At 36.0% G+C, this 27,545-nt stretch overlaps 2 protein-coding genes and 1 non-coding gene across 3 annotated transcripts; 2 read left to right on the top strand and 1 right to left on the bottom strand.

The window, feature by feature from the left end:
* Window positions 1-1,093: 1,093 nt before the first annotated feature.
* Window positions 1,094-1,167, top strand: trnat-agu (transfer RNA threonine (anticodon AGU)). The gene has a single exon. It is a non-coding gene; the product is annotated as a tRNA-Thr (tRNA).
* A 427-nt stretch (window positions 1,168-1,594) lies between these two features.
* vtnb (vitronectin b) lies at window positions 1,595-12,572 on the bottom strand. The gene is made up of 8 exons (XM_028031148.1): window positions 12,374-12,572; window positions 11,245-11,361; window positions 9,256-9,486; window positions 6,263-6,402; window positions 5,129-5,285; window positions 4,670-4,828; window positions 2,847-3,176; window positions 1,595-2,724 (listed from the first exon to the last, which is right to left on the bottom strand). The coding sequence occupies exons 1-8, from the start codon at window positions 12,435-12,437 to the stop codon at window positions 2,588-2,590; spliced, it is 1,335 nt and encodes a 444-aa protein (XP_027886949.1). The 5' UTR covers window positions 12,438-12,572; the 3' UTR covers window positions 1,595-2,587.
* A 4,546-nt stretch (window positions 12,573-17,118) lies between these two features.
* On the top strand, window positions 17,119-24,741 carry LOC114153581 (solute carrier family 13 member 2-like). Its single transcript, XM_028032230.1, has 10 exons — window positions 17,119-17,242; window positions 19,351-19,487; window positions 20,597-20,844; window positions 20,910-21,075; window positions 21,151-21,273; window positions 22,397-22,606; window positions 23,082-23,182; window positions 23,413-23,528; window positions 24,362-24,523; window positions 24,604-24,741. The coding sequence occupies exons 1-9, from the start codon at window positions 17,144-17,146 to the stop codon at window positions 24,380-24,382; spliced, it is 1,221 nt and encodes a 406-aa protein (XP_027888031.1). The 5' UTR covers window positions 17,119-17,143; the 3' UTR covers window positions 24,383-24,523; window positions 24,604-24,741.
* The last annotated feature ends 2,804 nt before the right edge of the window (window positions 24,742-27,545 follow it).

The raw sequence follows: 27,545 nt of genomic DNA, 5'->3' as shown, positions 1-27,545 counted from the left end.
TGGAAAGTCGTCCGGTGTTCTGGCGTCCTTAATCGATCAAAACGAACAGGAAGAAGAGGAAATATAGTTTTTTTTTTTAATCACATCTAATAGTAAAACCTCGCTCTCCTGCAGCTTCTTCAATACACTTCCAACATCCGCACATACGTTTGTTTTTCATGCGCAACGGGAGTCCAGTCAGGATTCACCACAGACCGACCAGAAAAAAGAAGTGATTTCTGTTTCTTGTTTTAGTGCAACTCTTTAGTTAGTATTAACAAAAACTGATTACTTATTTTAACCTTCTCCACCACTCGGTACCCCAACATCAAAGATTCAGGTATGTTTTAAGTAGTGGAAGTGTTTTTGGTTTTTCCTCTGGAAATGCAGCGTATTTATGCATATTTTTTAATGTAATATTTAACAGGTATGGTTTCAAAGCAGACATGCCTGCTACTTCAAGAGCAAGAAACAAACAAGAGAAGCCTCCAACCCACCTGCTGATAACATCCAAACAGGGTTTATCAGTACTACACCCTGCATCCATCAATCCCATTAACTCCCAGTCCAAGTCTCCCCCAGTCCACCAGCCTCTCAACAATCCTGGCACTTCCATCCCCTGATCTAATTGCATTCTGGGTCTCTCATGACAATGACCCCACTGGCTATTACCAGAACTTGACCCCTCACACTGGATTTGATGAATGGGATTACAGAGAACTGGAAACGTTACTGGGATGTGCTCAGGGAGTCCAGCCAGAGGGCTGCCATTGCGCCACTGCGCGTTAAATCCACGGAGGACTCTCACAGTCAGCTCGACCACCAGAGAATCAGCTGCGACGACGATTCCCTGGATAATCTGGCTGATTTGTACCTCAAATAATTGGTGGGCGACTTCAGCCTGTCTGATCTGGAAATTTCCGCTTCCATGTTGGACTATATATATTGGCTTGTGAGATTTGATTTGCGATGCTTTTACGCCTATACTGACACACAGAATAACGATTTAAAATATTTTATTTAAATCATAAAGCACCAAACAAATAAAAAAACCCATACCGGACCTCGACATTCCGTGTGGTTATGAAGCCATATTTGTACAAATTTGTCACCCGGCGCCGTGGCTTAGTTGGTTAAAGCGCCTGTCTAGTAAACAGGAGATCCTGGGTTCGAATCCCAGCGGTGCCTTTTATTTATTTACCTATTTTACTTTTCTCTGTAGATTGTCATTCGTCTACTTTCCAAACCAGCTTACCATTCCAAAGACTGAGAGGATAATGGAAAATAACATTTAGTCAGTCGGCAGAGTTCAGAAAACGTCCCTCAAGCGTCATGACGTACGTACGTCTACTTCGCTGCCATATTGTGGGTGGAAATTTTGTTGAAATACGAGAACAGAGAACAGTACATTTGACACTTCTATTTGAAATGGTGTTAAATAAACCTATTTGAATTTGTAACATATGAAACTAAAAATTGACTCCCTTATAAAAGTATAAATAATAATAAATAATAATTTGTTCTACAAAATGCATTCTGATATGGTGAACTGTTAGTCATGAAAATACAAATTATTCACAACTAGCGTAAAACAAATTAAATCAAAGTCACTATAAACAGAAAATGTACCAGTGTATATTTATTTCATGTGAAGAATTCGCTAGAGGTCCACCAGAGGGCGTAACTGTTCCAAATATCTGAGATGCAAACCAAAGAGACGTAAGATGTTTTTTCCAAGCAGGATAAAGAATAAAGCAATTCTTTGCAGAGGCAATATATAGCTGCGTGTCAAAGATTACATATGCACGTAACACTAATTTTATAAATGTATTTGAGGATTAAAACGTTAAAAAGGCAAACTATATGCCTCAAGCATGCAACTTATATTGCTAAAGACAGGAATGGAAACTGCCAAGCATACTAAAATTTAAAGGGATAGATCACAATTTTTGTCTTCTAACAACTGCAGCTGGAAAAAAAATGTTGCACATAACTGCACACCAAAGGCATACATAAAACCAATTTCAACAAACATGATCAAACAGAGTCTTACTGAGGTGGGAAGCCAAAGAATAAAAATGGATTTCTAGGCAAATTTTAATAGGAAGCATTAAAGAAATCCATCTAATGAGCAGGTTATCTCATAGTTGATTTTATTTGCTGTTATACTAACCTTTCATTTAAGTTGTACAATGGACATCCTGCTTTCTTTTTCCATGAAAATACTCACCATCTTCTGTCTAAATAATCACTAAATGCAAACAAGAACACAGTTTAAAAGTTCTTAAAACTGATTTTGCATCAAACTCTGTGATTATTTTGAGACCAAAGGTTTTGTCTGTTTTGGTCTAGGTGTTATCTTCAGGATTTTAGGTCCATCTAATCTGCATGTGTACTAAATAGTAACAAAAAAGAGAGTTATGTAGAGTTAATCTTAACTGGTTTTCATTGTTTACTTAAATAAACCTGAACTATCCCTTTAACGTGAATTAAATCATGTGCAGGTTTAGCACATGCATAAGAAAAAAAGCAGTAGCAACAAATAAGTATGCTATTATCACTGGGCGCAGGGTGTTTATTGCATAGATGTGTCTGTGTCTTAGATGATCTATCTCTTCTCTGCCCTGGATGAATCAGTCAGGTCTTCCTCTTCACAGCCCAACCAATATTTTGCAATGGATCTTGGATAAGGGGGGCTAACGGCGTCCACCCGTTTAGTCCGCAGAGACACTCTGTAATACTTGTCTGTCAACATCAAGAGAAACAAAATGGACAAGCAAAGAATAAAAAAGTTACAGCAGAAGCTGCAAAAATGAAGAAGCTCGTTAAAGCAGTGAGTTTTTAAAACTTACTCCCTGTAATCATACCTTTCTTGAAAAAGTAGACATTTTGAACTGGGGTGCTTTTGTATTCCTGGACTGTAGCTACTTCAGCCGTGTCGCTGTAATCTAGGCCAAAGTCAAACAAATCGTCATCGAACCACAGATCATCAAACACGTAGCGACTTTGCCTTCTGCGCTGTGGGTCATGTCTGTTGCTGGGTCTCCTTCTCCGCCCTTTGCCCCTCCGTCTTGCTGGTGGAGACGATATTGTTGGCTTGGGACTAAGAGAAACCTTTCCTACCAAGGCAGCGTCAACAGGAGGGCTAACGCCTTTCCAGTCCCTAAACGTGAGTTGGGGGCTAGAGTTGTGAGTGTCTGAAGGAAGAGAAAGGGAGAAAATGAGTAATGTTTATAAAACATACAGTCACCTGCCACTTTATTTGATACATTTTGGTTGTACCAGGTTGGGCATTCTGTTGTCCTCAAAAGTGAATTATGCCTTTGTGTCATGGATTCAAGAAGATCTTTAAAGAATATCATCCTCAGATATTTTGGTCCCCTGTAGTTGCTGTAGACTTGTTTCCTGTCCCACCACTTCACAAAGGTACTCTACATATAGTTCCCACAAGTCTGAACTGGTAGTGATCTGCGCCATCTTGGTAGGCATTGCTGAACCATGGCTTTGAGACCAACAAAAAGAAAACATCTGGACACTCTTTACTAATGTGCAAGACAAGGATACATTAACAAAATTGCTGCTGTTGATTTGTGGCAGGGACTCAAAACATCTAAAATGAAGTGACCAGGCTGCATCTGATCTCCTTCTATGACACAGAAAACTCCTTAGTGAACACGAAGCGTGCGTACATCATACAGGAGCTTCATGGCCTGAAATCTATGGACATGTACAATCAATGTTTAAACGGGTTCGTAAAGGATGTACAAACAATAAAGTTCTGGTGAGTGGCAGAGTCAGTACTTTTAGTAACATATACATAGGCTACATGTCCTAGCTAATTCAGCAATAAGTATCACAGATATTTCTCTTAGTATTTCACAAAGGTGGGTAGAGGACTCAGAAAATATGATCGAGTAATGGCTGTAATGTACTTATGTTGTTTATAAGTTAGATAGGAACGAAGCAAGAACCAGTTCTAAGCTTGCGGCTTGCTTATTGTTGTCATAGCGACTCCATAGCACCTGCCTACCAAGATGGCTATGAGGTACAAAGTTCCCGGAAATGTGATGTTATACGAGAACTATGTGTTGGATTGAGGTCCGGTGACTGTGAAGGGCACTGTAGTACAGAAATATTACAGCTGAAACCAGTTGCACTAGAAAACGTTTTTTAAAACAAATCTATTATTGTCCAATTTCAGTAAGCTTGTGAGAATTGCATCCTCTGTTTCGTGACATGAGTGACACATTATCTGGTATTCTTTGGATGTTGCCCATCTATGTCAGGGTTATGCATCCAGATATTGTACCTTGGTTTTAAGGGAGTGGTGATCTGTGTACCTTTTAACATCTCAAACCAGTTTGTCCACTCTCCACTGCTCCCTGATGTCAACAATTAATTTCTGCCCACACAACATCTGCTCACATTAAGGTTTTTTCTTTCTTAAACCATCATCTGTAAAACTCAAGAGATGGTTGTTGGTACAAAACCTGATAAATCAACAAAAAGACTCCAAATCACTTTCTTCCTTTTCTTCCTCATTCTGATGCTTAGTCTTCACTACATCTAGACGTCTAATTGCGCTAAATTCAGCTGATTCATCAGTTGTGTTAGCAAGAAATTGAAGTGTACTTAATAAAGTGGCCAGTGAGGGTACACATAATGTAAGCAAACCATATCTGGGTCTTACAGAAGCTTTCAAAGAGATCTGTGAAGAGGTTCTCCAGTGGGTGTTCGCAGAACAGGTCTGTGTACTGGGTGAACAGAACAGACGGAGAGGTTCTGCTCATGGAGACGCACTCTTCATGGGACGGCTGGTGCTTGAACTCGTACTGGTGATACTTATCACCTGAGAGAAACCAAACAGACGCTCTGTTAGCAGAATTTTTTTAAACTAACAATAAGTTAGTGGCTTATTTAATCAGTATGTATTTGAACAAAAAGAAGAACATTACAAAGAATTTTATAACTAAACGTAGAAATATTTTCTCTGCAAATCTTTTGCTAGTATTAGAGGCGCCCTCTGGTGGCCATTTGAATTAATGTAAATGTAAGGCCCTTCAGCAGCACCAAGCATCTAGACAGGATAAAAACAAGACCTCTTGTCTTTTTAAATGCTGCAATTTGTCTTTCATCGCTCTGCAAATACCTTTAAAAAAGTAGGCTTTCTCTTTCCCTTGGTGACTTGGTGCAGGTACAGCAAAAGCTGCATCTATATCGTTTGGGATGTTTTCAAAGCCGACGGAAATGTCCCTGGGATAGTCCTCATCTAAGATATCGCCATCAAATCTCCAGTACTGGTTGCCCTTTGATGCAAAAATATACAGAACCAAATGGTGGGAGGTTTTAATAATAACTGTGCTTTGCAAAAGTCAATTTACATTTCATCACATCAAGACCATAAACATCAATATTTTATTGGGATTTTGTATGACAAACAAAAACAACGTAGCATGTTGTAGAAGTAGAACAATGAAAGATTTTTAAGTTTCATTTAAAAATCTGGAAACATACTATTTACAGAAATCTAGTTAATCAAAACGTTATCAAAAAGTGACAATAAAATAGCAATTGTTGAAAGAAATTAATCAGAGTTCCTGCTTAAATTGTCCCCTAGCTTTATGAGGGAAACAGCAAACACATGGAAGAAGGCAGATCCTGCATGAAAAACTCCATACTTGGCAGAAAAATAACACTGCAAACCATCCGGAAGACATGTGAAACATGGCAGTGGCAGCATAATGCTGTGGGGTATGTACATACAATATTGGGTTGATCTGTTGGATGAAAACATGATTTTCTGGTGGCAACATAAACTTTAGTGGAAGAACTCCACATTGGCAGGTTTTCTAAGATAAATGATATTTATGTTTCCTGATGATTCACAAAAGCCCAGACATAAAGAGTGTATAAAAACTACATTTTTATGTTTGATAACTTATTTTTATTCTTGACAACCTTCAGACATTTTATAAGGAACCAAAGATTCCCAGATTTGTAATGGGAATTCAGGTTACCTGCTGGGAAAATTCTGAGTAAATATTTTTTATTAAGCATAAACAAATTCTTTGTTATGAAGGAAAAATCTTTTTAGCAAGTAATGTTTTAATTTATCATATTTTAAGACCATAATTTAAGAAACTACATGCAGCTCATTCTATTCCTCCACTCTTGCTGAAAAAACCCTCCTCCTTGAACAATTAGAATGCTAAATATTACATTCAGACGGGATAGTTTGATTTAAGAATAACTTTTTAAAGCTTATAGCTGCTGTGGTTCCCACCTTGAAGATGTATGACTTTCCTTGGCAGTTGATGCGGGTGAATGCAGCGCTGACGGGTCCTGCGATTCCCCACACCTCCTCGATGAGTTTAGGGTAACCAGGAAGAATCGACCTGTCATCCAGCTCAAAGAAATATAAACCTAAGGCGGGGGATATCAATCATAAGAGTTTTAGATAAGATTCAAAGCAATTTTACCAAAAACTCACTAATCTTCCCACACAAATGGATTCTTGCATCTGAAGTGCTATAAAATGACTTAAGTTTCTAACAGTGATCTATATTTCTTCAATCTGTTCATTTTTAATACTGTTTTTATTAAAAAATATTTTCAGTCACAATAGCATCTGATATTTTATGCAGAAAAAACCTATTTTATACAAAAAATGTTAAAAAAATAACTTATAAACAAACATCAAGGTTATGTCTAAAATTAAATAAACTAGAGTGATTAAACTTTGAACTATTTAAAACTGTCAAGAAAATCCGAGCTCATCCCACTTCCCCATGCTGGAGATTTTAGTTTAACAGTAATAATAAATAAAGTTATCTTTAAAATGAATCACTCAAGTGACATCAAGGCCCAACAGTAGACTTAAGTGTCAATAAAATAAATCTGGTTGTGTGTGTTGTTTTTGTCTCATGCAAACTTTGCTTTAATTCTACTTTTTTCTATCTAATCATAAAAAATCATAGTCAGTCAGAGAGAGTCATTAAACAGGAAAAGCAGGTTTCCTGGAAAAAGAGGAAGTTTCCAGCCTGCAGATTTATAAAAATAGCTGAGACTATTTTAAAGCATGAAAGTTTTAAAAAATTAAATCTAAACATTTTGAGTAATTTGATAAGATTCAAAGTAAAATACTTATATTAATATTGATTTACTTGTAATAATACTTACACTTATATTTGTGAGAACACTTATAAGAAAAACAAGCAAATGTAACTTTGGTATCAAATAATTAGAATAATAGATTATTCTTGGTTTCTTTTCAGAAAACATCTGTAATAACTCACATTAAGATTATAATAAATATAATTAATAAGTTATAGTTATAAAATTATAAATGAATGCTAAATCAGAGAAGCTAAAGAAAATAAATGTGATATAAATGTGATTTTGACATTGAACTTGAAATGGTGTAAAAGGTTATAAAACTGCAATTAAACATCACTGATATGTTGGAGGTAGATGGTAGGTGAAAGGTGACAGGAAGGGAAAAAGGGGAACTAACAGGAGAGCAGAGATGATCAGCACCTTATATGGAAACAGGAGGTTGAGCAGCCCTGAGACATTGGCACAGACATCATGACATGATGTCTCTTAAGACAGTGACGGATATGAGATCATCTGTCTAAGCAGACAGATGAACCCTATATAAGGTGGGTGCAAAAGAGGAACCGTTCGTTGGATCCTCCGGGCAGCTTCGAGCCAAGATCGAGATGGACAAAGAACTCTGCAGCTGAAGAAGAGCCGGGGCCACGGAGCCGGAGACTGTCCTGCACATGGAGACCAACCCGTCTGGCCCACAATCTGTGGCTTCGAATCGCACTTCTCTCATCGGCTGGGTTCTGACCCCAAAGACAAAGATGAAGACAAAGACAAGGAAGAAGAACTGGTGCCTTTTTTCCTGCCAGCACCAAGTCCTGTGTGACCTCACCATCCATGCGGAGAGGAGGCTCATCAGACCTGCGGAGATCCTGGCCTTCGCCGATCAACATCTTCCTCCTGCTGCAACACCTTCTTCATCATCAAGCCAGGTCTGGGGTTCGAAACGCCAAACTCCGTCCGTCTCTCTCAAAGGTTCCCTTTTTTAGTTCTCAGTGTCAGCAGTAGGGAAAGATAGACTAGATGATTGATTTTACTTATTTGATTATTTCTGCTACTGAATTAAGCTGTACTGACCCTTGCAAAAATGCCTTACTAATAAAATATTTAGCATAAAGAAAATCTAAAAGATGTTGTGGACATTCAGTTAATGAGTCACCTTAAAGTTCTTTGATGGTTGTAAAATAGCTGTGATGTTTGATTCTGGAGAGGAAGAGGTGGAAAATGTTTTTAGGTTGCTGGTAGCCCATATTTAAAACCTCATCCTTGGGACTCGCCCGAGTTACTAAAACCTACCTGGTTCAATAACAAATGCAAGTTGCAAAATAGAGAACGAGCGACCGTTAACAGGTGTGCTCTGTGAAACTAGTTGGCTGTAGGCTGCTCAGTCTGGCTAATTCACAGGGGGAAGAAGGGTGGGACACTTGGATGTAGGCCGTCAGATAACCAGGCGAATCGTTTCTCGAAACCAGCTTAAACAGAGTTTACTTCAGTTCTGGACAGGGTAAATCCCAGCAGATTTAGGAAACTCAACGGACCCGTTAGACGGAGAGCTGGTAGCACATCTCCCCTCTCAGAAGAGGAAGTATGAGAGTGAGAGAGTAGAGACAGAAAGGAGGGGGGGGTGTTGCGCAACAACAAAACATAAAAATAAATCAAATAAACAATATAACAAAAGTACTTCCTTGTAAAATAATTTGACTGTACAATAAAGTCCCAAATCATTTAGACTCCAGGTAGATTTAAGTTAAGAGTTATCTTTAATAGTTATATAATAATTGACAAAAAATGTTCTAATGAAAGCTGATCAACTTTCTTCATGTTCCCATTGGTATTTTAATAATTTATCTTTGATAATGAACTCCTTATCATCACCCTAATCTTTAGCTCAAGTTTAAGCCAGGACTTGGACTAGGCCACTCCAAAACATTACTTCCTGTCAGAAAAAACATGTTGGCAAATTGTCAAATAATGTGGAGTGTAAATAAAAATATCTAAATTAACTTTGATATTGTTTTATTGTGCTGGGAGAGACAACCATTTCCCACCAACATGAAAAAGCTTTAAATCTAAATCTACCAGATGTGTGAATAAATTAATCTTATTTTTAGTTTCTTCTCTGAACCTTCAAAGAAATTAAGTAATGATGACAGAGCAATTAGATTTTACCTCTAAATGCGTAGATCGATCCGTTCTTCAGCTGCAGGAACGCGTCAAAAGGTCGGCCGCTGCAGGGCGCTGCGTTGGGGTCGACTGTGGGCGAGGGCCCATGAGGGGCCCTGGGTGGCGGGGTCAGAGAGGAGGGCCCTGTCGGGGCCACCGTGTTTACATTTGGTGTTTGCTCTGTTGTGCTCATATTTGGATCCATTTCTGCTTCTCCAAACGTGTCCCCACGAGAAACTTAGAGCAGAAAATGTTATCATGAATGACACCAGTTGGTATAAGTTCTTACTTTTACAGTTTAAATTGTAAACTGTGGTCCGCGGGCGCCCTCTAGTGGTCCGCTAGGTACTGCATGTAAACAACCGTTTATTTGACGGTGTTGTTAGCTGTAAGCGCGACGCTACAGTTAGCTTACCAAAGGATCGTGTTTATAAGTAATAATGGATACATGTCTTAAGACCGAGTCATTCAAAAGAAAGCCCGAAGATACCGGTGGAGTTTCTCAGGGTGAGTTGCAGAACTTTTATTTTTGAACATTATTACGATACATAGCATGCAGCAGGGACGCACATCTAGCTACGGCTGTACTGAATGCAATATGGCGGTGACTAACTGCATCTTAACACCTAAAATAAAATAATTTATGATGGGCTATCTACTGGCTGAAAGAAAATGTCTGCAACCCAACACAAGTCATTGTTTCCTTTACTATCATTCTAAATTACAGATAACTCTAAAACGTTATTAACAAATAACTTTTTTGATTTCCATGTGTTTTCTATCAATGAGAAGCTTATAATTCTTGCTTTCAAAATCTGTAAATAACTCAAAATGACTTGTTCATGGTTTTTAGTGATGTGTCGGTCGCGAACGATCCGGCTCTAAGAGCCGGCTCTTTGAAGTGAACGATTGGAACCGGCTCCACAATGGGAGCCGTTTTAGGATCCTATTTGGGAGCCGGGTTTTTTTCTACAGTATATCGCTGTCTCTCCGCCTCCCTGTCATTGTGCTATCGGCTCTGCAAGTGCCAGAGCCGATAGTTTTTCCCCACATCGTTTTTTTTTTGTCCTGCGGTGCCTCGCTGTCTCTCCCCCCCCTTCTCCCTCTCCTTGCGCGTTTTGCTCTTCTGCCAGTGCTAGAGCGGAGAGTTTTTTTCCCTCGGTCGGTCCACTGCCCTCATCTCAAACGTGTGCTCCACACATCTGAACAAATCACACATAGTTTCAATTAATAATGTAGCGGGAAAACACTGAAAAAAAAGTTTATCTCCACTTTTTTTGTGGAAACGGCTGGCAATTGGCCAAGCTGTATAGCGTCGGCAGGTGTTTATGTACAGACACTCACTCAGCGGTCAAGAAGCACAGAAAGAAGGGGAGTCAGTGTGAGAACAGAATAGGTGAAAATAAATGAGTGACAGAAAACGGAGCAAGATTTGGACTCATTTTAATGCTACATCAAGCTCCAGGGCAGAGTGCAGACTGTGCAAAGTCAGCATTTCCTATCTGCAGGCTCGACAAACAACCTGCACATGTGGACATCACACGCATCGGTATTGCTATAGCATTGTTATGCGGCATTTTTACTCATCATAAGTGCTTAACAATGTCAATAATGAAACAAAATATTATAAAATTAGGTTTAAGCTATTAATTAATTAATAATGTCAAAAATATATATGGGGAGCCGAAAGAGCCGGCTCTCCACAGTAAGAAGAGCCATTAGAGCCGCATCTCGAAAAGGAGCCGAAAATCCCATCACTAATTGTGACCACATTTACAAAACAGCGCCACCCTTCACTTCAGGCAGGAAGACAAGCAGTTAAGAGACTAGTATTTTATTTCCAGTTGTATATTATTTTAAGATGTTGTGTTACTGCGGGGGCAAGTTTAAGTTAGGTGGTCTGTGTGTTTGTTAGATGGGGGTAAGTGGTCCTCCTCGGCCTGAAAAAGTTTGAGAAACACTGAAATAGACAGAAGATTTGAGCAGCGGACTCACCCTTTTTGGGGCAGATGGTGTAAAAGTCCTCACAGCAGCTCCCATAATACACACACATAGAGTCACACTGGCATTTGTTCTGTGAGCTGAAGGAGCCACAGCGACCCACGCAGGACTCTGTTGGTGCAATTTGTTTATTTCAGACACAAAGTGTTTATTTTTTGATCAGAGTTCAGCATTAAACGTTAGAAGATCCGCTTAGAGTAAAAGTGTCTTTTCAAACAGTGACGGTTTTCCAATACTAAAGCAGTAATGGCTGAGAAACATCTGTATTTAAACTGCTTTTACACACTGTGATCTAGTGCATGATTAATATCATTGTGGTTTATTAAAACAGGCTGTTAGTAGTTTTTGATTTGAATGACACCAGTTGGTTTTAACGATTAATTGACAAAATGTGATGTTTTTTACCGGTTTCTCAAATTCTCAAATTGCTCGACTTTTTATTTTCCTGTTTTTAAGATGTAAAGCACTTTGAACTGCCTTGTTGCTGAAATCTACCTTACAAATAAGCTTGATTGAAACTTGATTGATTAATTAGTAAATCATTTATTGCTGTGGTAATTTCTAAACTTTTGGACCCCCTCCACCCAAAAACAAAGTTGAATGTTTGGAGCTATATAGACAGAAACATTTGAAGTTATCTGTTGTATTTTTTAACCAAAAAGAAGAAAATAGTCCTGAAAAATACAGATAATAAACACTTTTTTTCTATTTTCTTTTTCTCTTTTCTTTTTATTCTTTTTCCTATTCCTTTGTTTTTTTGTTTCTTTCTTTGCTTTTTCTTTTTTTCTTCCTTTCTTTTTTCACATTTAACCAATTCACAACAAATACAGTCTCAAGGCACTTTACACAAAAATAGAATTTAAGTTCAATCCCACATACATTCCAGTTGATCCCAGATCTCAAACAGTACAGTATGCTTAATTAATTATTCAAAGTATTAGGTTTATTTTATATTTTCTTCTATAAACAAACAGCAATAATAATGAGTTTAAAAGCAATCACTCCTAAAAGTACACCAAACCTAAGTGGAACAGAACTATACATTTTTAAATAATCTATATTGGTAAAACTGCAATAACTTGTTTATTTTGACCTAAAACCAAACATCTTCAGTCAGTCTTACCTTCTGCTCCAAAAGTTGTGTCCAGCAGGAGCGCCAGGCCCAGCAGAACCACTGCTGGCTTCATGGTCTCTCACAGCAAACAAACTCTTAAGTTATAACCAAACAGCTGTAGAAATTCTTTAATTTCTTCAAATAACAGCGAATGGACTGAGTGATGAGTCTGAGCTGAGTGCCCCACTCTGTGAATCGGATCAATAGATATTTTTTCAGAAGCTCCCGACCCCGAGGCGGCTGCCGTCCTGATTGGTCGACGCTCGGCTGTGACGATCATTAAGCTGAAACCGGTGACCTCTGTCCTGTCTATGCATCGCACTAACATTAATGTCTATTTAGACCAATGAGAAACATATGTGACATACTGTATGTGGTGTATGCATGTTCAGAGCATTCGCAGTTTGAAAAGAGAGAAATAATATTTCTTTAAACATTGTGTAACTGCTGCAGACTTTCCATCCTATTGATCTCTAAATAAACAACCGAAAACAAACACAGAGGTTTCTTCTGCCAGATTTAGCTACACTATTGATGCTGTAGCATTTAAAAACAAATAAAGTATCAGTTGTAAGGTTTTAAATCAATACAGTTTTTAGAGTTAAATGTTAAATTAATATTAGCTTTTCTGGTAGGTATTTTGTATAAAGCACAATAAAAATTGTGTAAGTATAAAATTCAATTTTTTACTTACTTATACTTATCTACCAACCCTGAATAGGAGTATCTAGTTTATTTACTTTGGACCAACATTATTAGCTTCTTCTTCTTCTTTTGCTCTTTCCTTTGGTTTGTTATTTTGTTTGTATTTCCTTTTAATTCCTGTAAAGCACTTTGCGTTGCCTTGTTGCCGCAAATGTTCTATATAAATAAAATTACCTTTACCTTTAAAAAGATGCAGAAAATGTTTACAGAAAGATGACAGGTTTTTATTACTCATTATAAAATTACCAGCATCAAAACGCTACTGGTGATCTTACAATTACCAACATAGACAGAGTGGATTGGTATTTAAAATGTGTATTTTATAAAATATAAAAATATTTTATATTTTGAAAAATACAAATATTTTATATTTTAAAAAGGAAAGTCGCCTTAAGAGACAACTAAGAAATAACTATAAGAAATGTAAAAAATGTAAAAATATTTTTAATTATTAAAATGTAAAAACATTTATATTTTTATATTTTACTTTTCAAAATAAAAATATACATGATAAAATATAAAAATAGTACATTATATTAAATATTAATATTTTTTATTTTCACAATATAAAAATACTAATATTTTTATATTTTAGAAAATATAACAATACTTTTACGTTCCTTTTTAAACCCCCAGATTTGTAAAAAATTTTTAATTAAAATTTTTTTTAGACCCCCAAAGACTTTCCTTTTTTTAACAACAGACTGACTTTGTTTGGAAATGGAAAGTCAGAACAATTTTATGCTTTTAAATGACATAGAGCAGAAAAAAACCCTAATTTTTAGGATAGATTAGGATTGCATCTGGACTTTGGTTGTCACATGATACAAAGGTTAAAATCCCGCCCCGTAGACTAAAACATTATTTATTCTATGTGTGGCTAAATGTTAAGTGAAAACACTTCCTTCAAAGCTTGAGAACTTATTTTATTGATAAAAACATTTCACTGCATGGTTGATATGTTTGGAAAGAGGGATTCTGTTTTAAACTAAGAGAAAAATAAAACAAATAAGTGAAAGTCAGAAAGAAGCTTCAAAACAACACAATGAAAGTAGATACTGAAATGATGTGACCAATAAACTAGGTCATGTATGGAAAAGTTTTTATTAGAGATTTGTTGATGCCAGGGTGTATTTATTTATTTTCACCTGATTCTGCATTAAACAAAATGACTTTAACCCAAATCATTTTACTGACTGACATAAGTAGTGTGTAAGATTTGATTGCTAATCACAGTTCCAGCATAATGTGGTAACTATTTTGTAAAATAAAGTACAGGAACTTTCCTTTTATTCTATTGTGTCAATCAATTCAAAATCAAAACTGTAAAGAGTTGGTCACTTTTACCTAAATGTTTATAAACTAAACATGCTAGTTTAAAAGCAACATGAGTGGCACCAAGGTGCAGCAGAACAAAGCAGTAATAATAATAAAACAAAGTAATAAAAATCATCCACTAAAACAATAAAAGCACAGATAATTCATGTTGTAAGTTTTACTTTCCCTGAACGCCAGAGAGTAAAAGTGAGTCTTTAGAAGCACATTAAAGTTTTAAAAACTTTGAGCTGATCTGATATGAAGAATTAAGTAAAAGTATGATCAGCTCTACTTCTTAGAAAGAAGATTATGAAAATAAGAAGAAGCCAGACCACTAAAAGCTTTAACAACTAACAATAAAATCTTTTTTTAAAAACTGGGAGCCAGAAGACTGATCTATACCCAGAACAGAGCCTTGGGGAACTCCATATGGAACGATCCACTTATATATATATATATACACATACTGTATATGAGGTTTTATCAGTGAAATTTGTAAAAAATTCTCTAAACCAATTTGTTTTGGGTGTTAAGTAAATTTTTTGAAACACTAAGAACTTGGAGCCCGTGCAAAAAGATCAGCAAGATATTTTAATTTAGCCGTCGAGTTGTGACATTCAAGTAAACTGTTCTGTTCTGATCCCAGAAGAAAGCTCAGCTCGTCTATATTCATCCATAAATCTGAGTGATTAGTCTTCTGCAGAGGTTACAGCGTCCAAAATATTCATGCAACATCCACAAAATTAAAACTGATTATGAGATAATCAATATTCAGGCTAATATTGTCATAGTGAAGAGCAAAACAGGCAGATAATCTGAAACTATATGAATAATTTTATTTAAAAGTGTTGAAAAAACACTTTTCTGAGCCACTGAATTGCATCCTGCTGCTTTTTGACAGGAATCAAACTTGGCCTGTTTTTTCTCCATTTATTGGCTTCAAGATATGAAATGCGAACTTGTGCAGGCGTTAAATTGCGGACTGTCAGTGGGCTCCATTGTAACTGACCTTTGGTTACCCGGGATGGAGCTGGACTCCTTCACCTGATAAACCTGACTCTATCATTGGCTCCATCTGTCTGCGCCGCCCCCTTCCTGCACAGCTGCCTCCCTCTCTTTACCAGCAGCTTCATCTTCCTCACTGTCCAGGATTGTGGAGAATTTGTTGTTGAGTTAATGTTTGATACGCTAACTTAGACAGAGAGAGTAACTTGCAGTGTTTTATTTTTATTTTTTTACCCAAGCAGCTTTCTCCACATGTAAACTGTTGGATCTTGGTTGAAGTTTTTCCACCTGTCCACCCTTCTCTTCCTCCTGATCCTCCTCCTCTTCTTCACACAACATCAGTGTGAATGGATCTAGTTTGTTAGAGTTTCTAAGATCATCATGGGTAGCATGTCGGATGTGTTTAGGTGGATGTGGTACCACAGAAACTACATCATCATCTTCATCACGCCACTCGCCTTTCTTCCTCTGCCTCTGATTGTTCCCACCTCGGTGAGTGAGAACGAGCTTCACTGTTGAAATCAGAGTAAATTTTTGTTTTATCCCACTCTGTTTTTCCGTTTATCTAACTGTGTTCTTACTCAAAGCGTTGATGTCAGACGTCCAGGTGATGACAACATGTCTAAACTGAGAGGAGAACAAATAGTGGTCAGCTGAAAGTTAGTCATGTTTGGTTAATCTGTGAACTTGCAATTCAATCTGATGTTTGTATTCCTCCAGAAATCACGCCAAATGGCATGAAAAATGTTGTGAATTGCACAGCTGAAATCTTTAAAGATATCATTATTTAGTATTTTGTACCAACTTTACATGCATAGATTGATTCTTCATGTGGATTTCCTTGGATTTATGTGACGTGAAAACCTTTGGAAATAAATTACTGAGAGATTATGGAAGAAACATAGAAAGTTTAAACAAATGTCTATAGAGCCTGAAAGAGTGATTGCTTAAAAAGATCAAATATTTAAGTTTTGTGAATATCAAAAGAAGTTTGTTAAATGTTTTGTATCAACAGAAGACCAAAAAAGTATGATTGGTTGGAATAATTTAAAATAAAAGTTGAATTGGTTAACTGTTAAACAGTTTGCATCTTTCTTTTTACTTTATCACTATTTGGAAAGACTGAGGAAGGTAAACAAAGTTAATTAGTATAAAAAATTTTTTTTTAAGTTTTTGTAATTTACAATTATATTTCATATTAATAAGTGTCCTAAATGCTTTTATGTGCTGTCAGCGTTACTGAAATCACAAGAATTTGTTTCTCCTAAGTAGAACATCGAACCATTAAAATATGAACATTAGATTATATGCTGTAATTTGTCCAGATGAGTTTGATTATTGATTATTTTATTTTAACAAACAAACAGAAGTAGACATGAATATAAAGTAAATCCTGGATTGATTACAATCACAGGGGAACAATTGTGTTTTTCTCTTTTATGGAAAAATTACATCAGATCTTTATATTAACCTAAAATATTTGTTTTTGTGAACATGAATGCTAAATTTATATGCATAAAAGTCAACCAAAAGCCATATTATGAACAAAATATTGATTTGATGACCACTGCCATGTTTGGAGCATCAGTTTTATCCAGTATTATACTAAACTAAATCTCCTCTACCGGCTTTAATTTAGCTTAAAGAAATGAAAATAAGATTGTAAACAATGTGTAAGCATATTTTAAGCTAAGCTGTGTTTATGTTTGTTTGTGTTTGCAGGAAGCAAAGTGTGGCTATGTGATCATCCTGATGACTCTGTATTGGTGCACGGAGTGCATGCCTCTGGTTGTGACCGCTCTTCTTCCCGTCATCCTGTTCCCAGCGATGGGCATCATGAAGGCCTCAGATGTAAAGTTCAAACTTTTACACCACACTTGTAAAAATCTCCTTCTTTTTTTATTTTAAAGTGGTTATGTTACTTGATCTGTGTGCAAAATTAACTAAAACAAACTGTGAAAATGTTCCTAAGGGAAAATCTACCGTCTTAAAAGAGCTTTATCATTTTTTTTAACACACGCATACATAAATAAGAACAAAATAATTAGCTTACCACTACTTTTCTGTTTGAAAAGACGTAGCAAGACGTGAACATTTATTTAATCCTAACTGGTTTAATTAAATATATTACTTACCGACTCAATAATTACCAAAAAATTGTAATTAAAACCATGTTATAATAAATTATATTACATAAACAAAATGATAGCAAACTAGTTCACATAACAAGAAAAGGATGGGAGGAAAAAGTCATTATATTCGTCTTTATTCCCTTCTTCGCTGTACGTTGTGAGTAAAATAGTTTGATATTTATTTTTAAGCTGGTTGATGTTTGGACATTGTTGTAGTTCCATATTCAGTTTGACTCATTTTACAGGGATACAGAATCTTTTCATAGTTGTTTAAATACTTAATATTTTGAAATTCTGTTTCCTTTAAGTTTACTTTGCATGCATAGCTGTTCATGTAAGTTTGTTTTGTAAATAATCAGCAATATGTTTCTATTGATTATCTATCCCATCCTAGTTTACAGTAGGGCGGTAAACTTGAGTGTCAAACTCAAGGCCCAGGGGCCAAATCTGGCCCGCTGTGGCTTATTATGTGGCCCTCTAGACTCCAAATTACGTCAATAAGTCCCTCCAGTTTTTCACAAATCCGCAAAATTCACACAGAATTAACAGATCCTCACACTGTTTTCTGATTTTACTGCAATTTTTCTTCAGTCACATTTGGCCAAAAATGTGACTGAAAATCCATGAGCAATACAACGATTAATAAAAAGTCACATTTAACATCATATGTTAGCGCCAATATCGTAAAAATTTCTTACAAATATTTCTAAATTAACACCACAAAATCTGCGACTTTGATCGAACAATCACAAAATCCTGGATGGGCTGATCACTGTGAAAGATGTTCGATATTATTTCATTTTAAGAAACACTTATTGCATGCTGAAGCAGTTATTTATTGATATTTTAACAGTTTAATGGTTTTTTTCAGTACATTCTGACATAACCGGCCCTTAAAGAACATTCAGATTTTTGATATGGCCCAAAATGAAAATAAGTTTAGATGATTGCTCTGCAATGCCTTAGTTTTGCTACATCGATTCAGCATGCAAAACATGGAACATTAATATACTATAAATTTCCATGGGATTTTATATAAACAGATGTCTAAAGGTATCTTATGTTGTACACGCATACGTACGGCTTTCTCGAGAAAGCGTCAGCGGCAGAAAATGATAAGAGATAAGAAGTATCTGTTATAAAACACAGTTATGAAAGGTTGTTCAGACTTTCGTCACTGAAAAACTGAACAGCACTAAACTGTTGGCGGTTTAGTGAAAACAGTAAAGATAAGGTCCTGAATGGACTCTTGGAATAAAGGAACTGAGATACACTGTAAAAAATACACAATAAGCTTAATTCAGTTGTGTCCAAACTTTTAGCAAAATTATCAAGTTGAAAGCATTCAGAGGCCACAATTTATTTTTTAGCTATTTCAGTTAAAAATTTTAAATTATTTTATTATTAATTATTTTCTTCTTACATCCTAAGCAACAAATTAGCTTTTATTTTAATTAAAACATAAAAAAAAAAAAGGTTCTCAAAGTTACACAGTTTCCTAACTGGTTTAAATTTTTGTTTAATCCCAGCAACAAAAATAAGAAGTGTGTTTGAAAACATTTGCCTACATATAATTATTGGGCCAGTTTTGGGGTGAAAGTCACTGGAGAAACATTGGTTTTGCCCCTACAATTTTCTATTTAAGATCTAATTTGTCATCGAACATCTTATATAAAAGTCTCTATCTGCACCAGCACCATTTAAATTATTCCTAAATTGCAAATGGCCGCTGGGTCTCACTTTGGACCACCCATGTGTTAAATTTACGTGACCTGGAGCCAGTTTCCTTCAATGTTATGAATAAATATTCTTGGGATTCTTTTTCAGGTCAGTGTTGAGTATTTGAAGGACTCCAGCATGCTGGGTGTGGGCGGCTTCTTAGTGGCCATTGCGGTGGAAAACTGGAATCTCCATAAACGCATCGCTCTGCGGGTTCTTCTCCTGGTCGGTGTGCGTCCAGCCCTGTAAGAGGATAAAACTTGTGATGTCATTCAAATGGTAATTTGTTTCAGTAATTCAGTACAAAAAGTAAAAGCCAAGTACTTTTATTCATATAAATGAGTAATTTACTACAAGATATGATTGCTTTAATTTTGATGGTTATAGTTTAGTTTGCACTAAGACTAATGAAAACAAAATTTAAATACACAAATGTAATATTAATAGATAACTACACTACAAAAACACAAAATCTTACCAAGCATTTTTGCTCTAGTTTCTAAAGGAAACATTTAGTATACTTAAAATTAGATAATTTTAATAACTGATTCATAAGTGACTTTTCATCAAGATATAGGGCTTGTTTAGAGTCAGTACTTTCTTAATACCAATGAAAAAATATGTGTTCTATTGGTAGATTATTTAACTTATAAAATGGGGAAATATTTTGTTATAATTTAAATAAGCTGCCAGTTTAACTAGTATTAAGCCAAATACTGATAAAGATGGTTTCATGGTCTGTGTGAGTTTGTTGGTGGACCAAGAGGCAGCTTGTAAATTAATAATATTTTTTTTAAGGTGAAAAACAGAGAAAAAAAATCCCAGGGAGAAAGAGCAGAACAAAAACCACAAGTCCAAGAAACATGCCATCAGCAAATAAACAGGGAACATAACAGAGCAGAAAGGTTTAAATACTGTGAGGATGAATGGTGGAACAAAATACCTGGGCTGATGAGCTAATGGGTTTCAGGTGTGAGGAGAGAGAGAGAAAATGGCACACGGGGCGAGGGAGAGTAGCAAGGAACTAGGAAATGAATCTAATACTAAAGAATAACTAAGAAACATAATTAAAATAGGGTAACAGGGAATAACTAGAGACAAGAAATAAACATGAACAGAAATACCAAGAAGGACTGAACTAAAGTAAAACAAAGAAAGAGACTCAAAACAACCCAGGACATGACAGAAGTTTACATATTTATTTATTCATTAGTTTCAACTGAATTACTGAAATAAATTAAAACCCAAAGAATTGTTATGTCTACATGCTCCTTAACAATTTCTCTGTTTTAATTAAGTAGAAAATAAAAAACTCAAAATATTAAATAATCTCAAAGTGAGTCCACTCTCACAGGTTGATGACAGGATTCATGATTGTGTCGGCCTTCCTGTCCATGTGGATCAGCAACACAGCCACCACAGCCATGATGCTGCCCATCTCTCAGGCTGTGCTGCATCAGCTGCAGGCGACAGAGACACGGGCAGAAGAACGAGACCTCCAGAGCGCAGCAGAAGATAACCTCGGGTTTGAGATGGAGAGCAGAAAAATCAAGGAGGGAATCCCAGATGAGAAAAATACAGACACAAAAGAAAATGCCTTGGGTGAGTAAAATCTAAATGGTTTGAAATGATTCTTTAAATATCCTTCTCACTTTGTGGAAATGCAGTTCTGCCTCCAGTGACGCCAGAGTCCAGGAGGAAAGCCATTGAGGAAAAGTACAACCTCCTGACTAAAGGGATGAGCCTGAGTGTGTGCTACTCGGCGAGCATCGGTGGCACTGCTACCCTGACGGGCACCGCCCCCAACCTCATCCTCAAGGGTCAAATAGACAAGTGAGACATCAGGTCAGTCAAATGCATTCAAATCGGCTTGTCCTGCTCTTCTAATGACTCATTTTTCACCCAAAGGCTCTTCCCTGGAAATGGAAACGTGATCAACTTTGCCAGCTGGTTTGGCTTTGCTTTTCCCAACATGGTGCTCATGCTGGCAATCTCCTGGCTCTGGCTTCACTTCATGTTTCTTGGCTTCAAGTAAGACAGACAACCAGCAGTTGCTGCTAAAATCTTACTGAAAAACGAAAACTGAGCTCAGGAAAAATGCAACAGCAATTAAAAAATATGAGAATAATAGCAAAAAATTGCCCAGATACGTCACAAACTGGAACTCTGAGTCTCTGGGAGTGATTGATCCTTTAGTGGTGGTTGAATTGGCCTCACTTAACATCCAGGTGAGTCTTTCCTTTAATCAGTCAGACTGAGATGCCCTGCTGTCTACGAGGATTCCCAGATAACACCCATTTACAGTCATTCTTCGCAACTTTCTCTAGACTCTGAACCGGGTATTATTTAGTGACTGATATGGTAAGGCTTAGTTAGAAGAAATGGGATTCATACCCCAGTCAGTTCAAATATTCTGGAAAATTGTCTCCACAGAAAGTAGACTGCAGTCATAGGTGGGCAGAGCACCCAAAATCTATACTGAAGTAAGAGTAGCTCTACTTCCACAAATTCTAAAATGTAGCTGTCCAAAAAATTATTCAGGTAAGAGTAAAAAGTATTTAGTGAAAAGTCTACTGAAGTACTGAGTAACAGATCAAATTATCAGTCATTTAATATTTTAAAATTACATCATCAGACAAAACAAAAACATAAAGTTAAATGGAAATTTGTAGTATTTTAATGACTAAAATGACAAAAAATAAATAAAATCAAGCAAAAGAAAATTTTTCAAATCAGTTTCTTCCAATAAAGAAAACTTATGAAAATTTAACAAAAACTGCAGGTGTGTGTCTGTGTCTGGTGAATTTTTGGTTACATTTTGTTTTGTTTTTCATTCAGTGGGTAGAGAATCCAGAATTTTTGCTCAAGTAATATTAGTGACACTTCATAATAAAATTACTCAAGTAAAAGTAAAAAATGTAGTAAAAATACTCATGAAAATAATAATAATAAAAAAAAAAGTTACATAAGTAAATGTAACTAGTTACTACACAATTGACTGCAGTCAAGTCTTCTTTTCCTCCTAGTAGGGAGATGGTTTCTCATGAACGTCTTAAAACATCTTAAAATCTAATAGCTTGTTTTTAAAATCAGAAATGCTATCAAAGTGCTATCTGTGTGGCTCTGATCTTTCTGCTTGTTTTTATTCACTCAGCCTGAAGAAGTCTTTCGGTTGTGGCATGAAAAGTGACAGAGATAAAGAGGCGTATGCAGTGATGAAAGAGGAGTACAAGAAGCTGGGGGGCATGAAGTTTGCTGAAGGAGCAGTACTCACCATCTTCATTTTGCTTGTGCTGCTGTGGTTCACCAGAGAGCCAGGCTTCATACCTGGCTGGGCCACAGTTCTCTTCAACAAAGAGGATTCGTGAGTCACATGGTTTCCCTTTGAGTTGCATCTTATGATTTTAATTGAATATTTCAGTGTTGATTTCAATTAATTCTCTGGAGTATATGCAGCAAATATTTTTGAATAGATGCTTTTCTTGCAGTAGTGAGTAGTTAGTTTGGAGAATCCGGCGATAATCTTAATGTGTGTTAATCAAATTATAAACTCAGCTCAGGTTGGTTCTGTTTCAAAACTGTAACACCACATGTTCTGATATTGTTGCACATTTTCTCTTGACTTTAAATACCTTTGTACTGAGCAGATCTCTTTTTACATATTTCACACATGTCAGATTTTCAAAACATAAAATACCAGCTGGTACAGAAAAGCTAGTTGAGTTGTGGTGTGTTCTGGTTATGAGTAAAATGGTAAGATCATCAAAAATCATCCTGACACGACAAATTATTAAAATTAATATTTTAGGTGATATTTCAAAGTTTCATTGTTTCCTTAGGTTTGTGTCGGATGGAACAGTGGCCATCTTTATGTCAATGCTCTTCTTCGTCATCCCATCTCAGCTCCCCTCATGTGGCAGCTATGGTTTCACCGAGGCAGGTGAGAGTTTACCTGGACCTTCGTCATTATTTCTTGTAAGTCTAGGCAGTCTTTCTTAAACTTTTTATTAGCCGTGACGCGAGTTCAAAATGGTACACTACAAGGGATTATGTTTAAAATTAACAATAGATAAATGGCTTAAGTTCGGGCCACTAAACGTTTCTCAGGGTGGGTAGCAGAACTTTTGTTTTTGAACTCCATGCGACTTTGCTCATGGTTTTATGTAACAGGTAAAAGGATTAAGGCACCTCCAACTCTGCTGAACTGGCAGGTGGTCCATGAGAGGATGCCCTGGAGCATCATCCTGCTGCTGGGAGGAGGATTCGCTCTGGCTACCGGCAGTGAGGTGAGAAGATTTTAATTACGGTAATGAAACGTTCTGTTGTTTTACCAAGTCAGTGCTGGAATTTGTGGATATTTTTGACTAGGTCTGAGCTTCCTCTGGCACAGGTGTGTCAAACCCATTTTCATTTTGGGCCAAATCAAGATCATAAATGCTCTTAAAGGGCTGGTTGTGCCAAAATATATTGATAAAATTAAATTATATTATTAATTCCTGACATTAATGTCCCTGATTAATGGAGGGACAGTAATCAGACCCTCCATTATTTTGTGTTTGTTTTGTGATTATCTGAAATAAAAATCAAAGTGTTTGTGATACTAAATTAGAAATATTTGCAATATTTGCACTTATGTACGACATCAATTAAGGCTGAGGCAGCTGTTTAATACAAGTGAGAAAGTTAGTATCACTTAAACTCGATGTTTTTCATGCCAGAAAATCTGCAATAATCTCCCAATTATGCATTAGTGCAAAAAAGATTTTTTGATTTCAAATTTCCACAATAATTTGCAAGAAACTAAAGGGACTAATTGATGTAATCTGGCAGTAAATGGATAAACTGCTTTGATTTGATTAATAAAATAATTTAAGCACACTGTTATCTTGACGGTTCTATTTGTTTGGCCACATAAAAACATTACGGCGGGCCAGATTTGGCCCCCGGGCCTTGCGTTTGACACATGTGCTCCAGCACTATTTCCTCATAAAGGGATCTTTAGCTATAATGGCAGTTTCACAAACTGATGTAGATTAATTTGCTTAAAATCAGGTGGTCTTAGGTCAGATTAACATTTTCTTCACCTGCTTTATGTTTCGCTTTGCTTTTATCTTTGCAGATTTCAGGTTTGTCTAAATGACTTGGAGCTAGTCTGGCTCCCCTGCAGAAAATCCCTCCGTTTGCCATCTCCATTCTGCTCAGTCTGCTGGTGGCAACATTCACCGAATGCTCCAGCAACACAGCAACCACCACCCTGTTCCTGCCCATTCTTGCTTCAATGGTAAACTGAGGGAAACATACTGTACGTTGTCACATATTCTTGGTATTTATTGGTGTTTACATTTGTTTTGTTTCTCTTAGGCCACAACTATCCAGTTGCACCCGCTTTACGTGATGCTGCCTTGCACCATCGCTGCCTCTCTTGCTTTCATGCTGCCTGTTGCCACACCACCCAACGCCATCGCCTTCTCGTTTGGAAACCTCAGAATCTTTGACATGGTGAGACTTAATCACACCAATATATAACCGTGTGGTTAATTTAAAAAGAAAATGGTGGCCCAAGAGTGTTAGATTCACTAGAATATGGTTCCTTTCTTCTTCAGGTGAAAGCTGGATTCATACTGAACATCATTGGGATCCTCTGCGTAAATTTGGGCATCAACACCTGGGGATACATCATGTTTGACATGGGCACGTTTCCTCAGTGGGCCAATAATACCCACAGTAAACCCTGAGCCACGATAACAGGAGTCTATAGATCTGCTAAAGCAGAACATCATGAGGTGAGGTCTGGTTAAACCCAAAAATTATACATAAGTCCAAGAAATTACCTGAGTAAGAGTAAAAAATTATTTGGTAAAAAGTCTACTCAAGTACTGAGTAACATTTCATATTTAAAAATTACATAATTAGATGGACCAAAGTGTAAAATTAAGTGTAAATTTTTGTACTTTAAAGACAAAAATGACAACAATTAATGTAAGTAACACAAAATAACAAAAGCAGGCAAAAGGAAATGTTTCTAAATCAATTTCTTTCAATATAAAACTTATAAACTTGAACAAAAACTGCAGGTGTGTGTCTGTGTCTGGTGAATTTATCTTATGTGGATAATTTCTGATGCTTTAGAATACATCTTTCTGCTTTCTTTTCTCTTATTTATTACTGATGTCACTTTGTTTCAGCTGTGGTTGATGTTAAAGCGCTTTATGAATTAAACTGATGTTGATTAAATAAAATTAATGTCAATTTGTCAGGATCTTTAATTCCCTAAGATGACTAAAAAAGAAAGAAAACAACTTTCTTCATTTTTATATACTTAAAGGCTTAGAAAAGAGACTAATGTATAGTTATTGAGTTATTATATAGTGTACATATTATTTTGCAATACACATGTTATAAGCAAACTATTCACTACAGTATTTTCAACATATTTATATCTTGCTTAACTGTTAGGTTCATTATTAAATCTGTTTTTATTACTTCCTGATGTAACATACAGAAGAATCTGTATATAATATACTCTGTTATTTAATTATAGTAACAATTTTAAAGGACAGATTAAACAATACTTTAGGAAACTACTAACAATGTAAGTTTCATGTTGTGAACTGAATATGACACCAGAGTTAATTCAAATGACATGTTTTCTGTTGTTTCTTTTGTTTGTTTTCATTTAATTTGTAAAAATGTTTTATTGTCGTAAACCATGTATTGTTCAAGCTGTAAAAATAGCAGCTACGGTATATTGCTGCAGCTAAATGTGGATCCAAAATAAACCAACTTCAGTTGTTTATTTCATTTTTTATTTAATCAGTATTTATTTAATTAAAAAAGAGAACATTGCAAAGAGTTTCACAAATAAATGTGAAAATTTATTTTGTTACAAACAGCGAAGTTTTGTATGTGTTAGAAGCGACCCCTGCTGGTAATTTGAGGAACTATAGAAAAGTATTTCATCACATAAAATCACAAACTTCAATATTTTTATTGGGATTTCATGTTTTCATATTTCATGGGATATCATAGATAAACACAAAACAAGTTTTATTGATTAACAAAATGTTGAAAAATGTATCAACCCTTTAATGAATTAATCAAACCATTTATTGTTATGGTTATGGATAAGCTAGCTCTTGTGGATCCAAATAAAATCCCAGCTTTCTCTTTTTTTGCTAAGATATAAAGAATTTGTTGAAAATGTGTTGTGTTGAATTTTAAACCAAAAAAACTAAAAATAAAAAAAGTCAGAAAAACAAGCTATTCCACAATTTTACATCTCTGTATTTTTATCCCCCCCCCCCCCCCCCCCCCCTTTATTGTTTTTATTAGGTTAATTGTATATTTTCTTATGTAAACCAACATCTTACAGTGCATTTGTAGTTTGAAAAAATGGCCACTTTTCCTTTAAACATTGTGTAACTGCATCAGACTTTCCATTTTATTGATTTCTGGGATAAATAATCAACCAAAAGCTAACACAGAGGTTTCTTCTGCCAGATTTAGTCACACTATCACTGATTTAAACTTTTAATCTATATATAGAATTAGCTGTAAATATTTTCAGATAGATTTTTCTTAAAATGTTAAATTAATAGCTCTGGCGCCATGGAAAGATGATGCCTAGCGTTCATTCACAGATGTTTGTTACTCCCGTTTACCAGCATTAAAACTTTGCAGTCACAGTGAGTTTACAGCTACATTATATATTTGCAGATATTCTGACCCAGAATACCACCCTCCCTGCCCTTTAAAAAAGGAAAGTCAGAATGATTTAATGCTCTTAAATGGCGTACAGCAATTAAATTAGGATTGAAAGTGGACTTTGGTTGTCAGTAAAATCTGTAATTAAGTCATACTTGGACTGCTGCCATTTCTCCAATATCTCAAAGGAACGAAGCAGAGAAAATACAGAACTGCTGAATCTCACATGGCACAAAAACATTTAAGCTGTCAGAACTGCTGTTGGTCCAACCGACACACTATATGGCACTAAATCTAATTATCAATTTGTTTAAAAGTATTCCTGTTTTTATGATAGCTATTAATCACTAAGCAAATCATCTGCCAGACTGTCGATGAAAAAGGAGCTGGCTTTAGTCAATGATCAAACCTTGAAAGTTCCCATTGTATGCTGTATCCTGTAGAATATTCACTCATATAAAAAAACTATTTGGTTTTTAAAATGAATGTATTATAGTGATAGTGTCATAATAAAACCATATTCTTTGATTTCTTTACTCTTTTCTTGCTTTACTACCACTTGTAGTAAGAATGCAAAATAACTGCATTTTGCAAACTAA

Source organism: Xiphophorus couchianus, chromosome 11, assembly GCF_001444195.1.
Source record: "Xiphophorus couchianus chromosome 11, X_couchianus-1.0, whole genome shotgun sequence".
NCBI lineage: Eukaryota > Metazoa > Chordata > Actinopteri > Cyprinodontiformes > Poeciliidae > Xiphophorus > Xiphophorus couchianus.
This window is presented reverse-complemented; position numbering and strand designations above follow the sequence as displayed.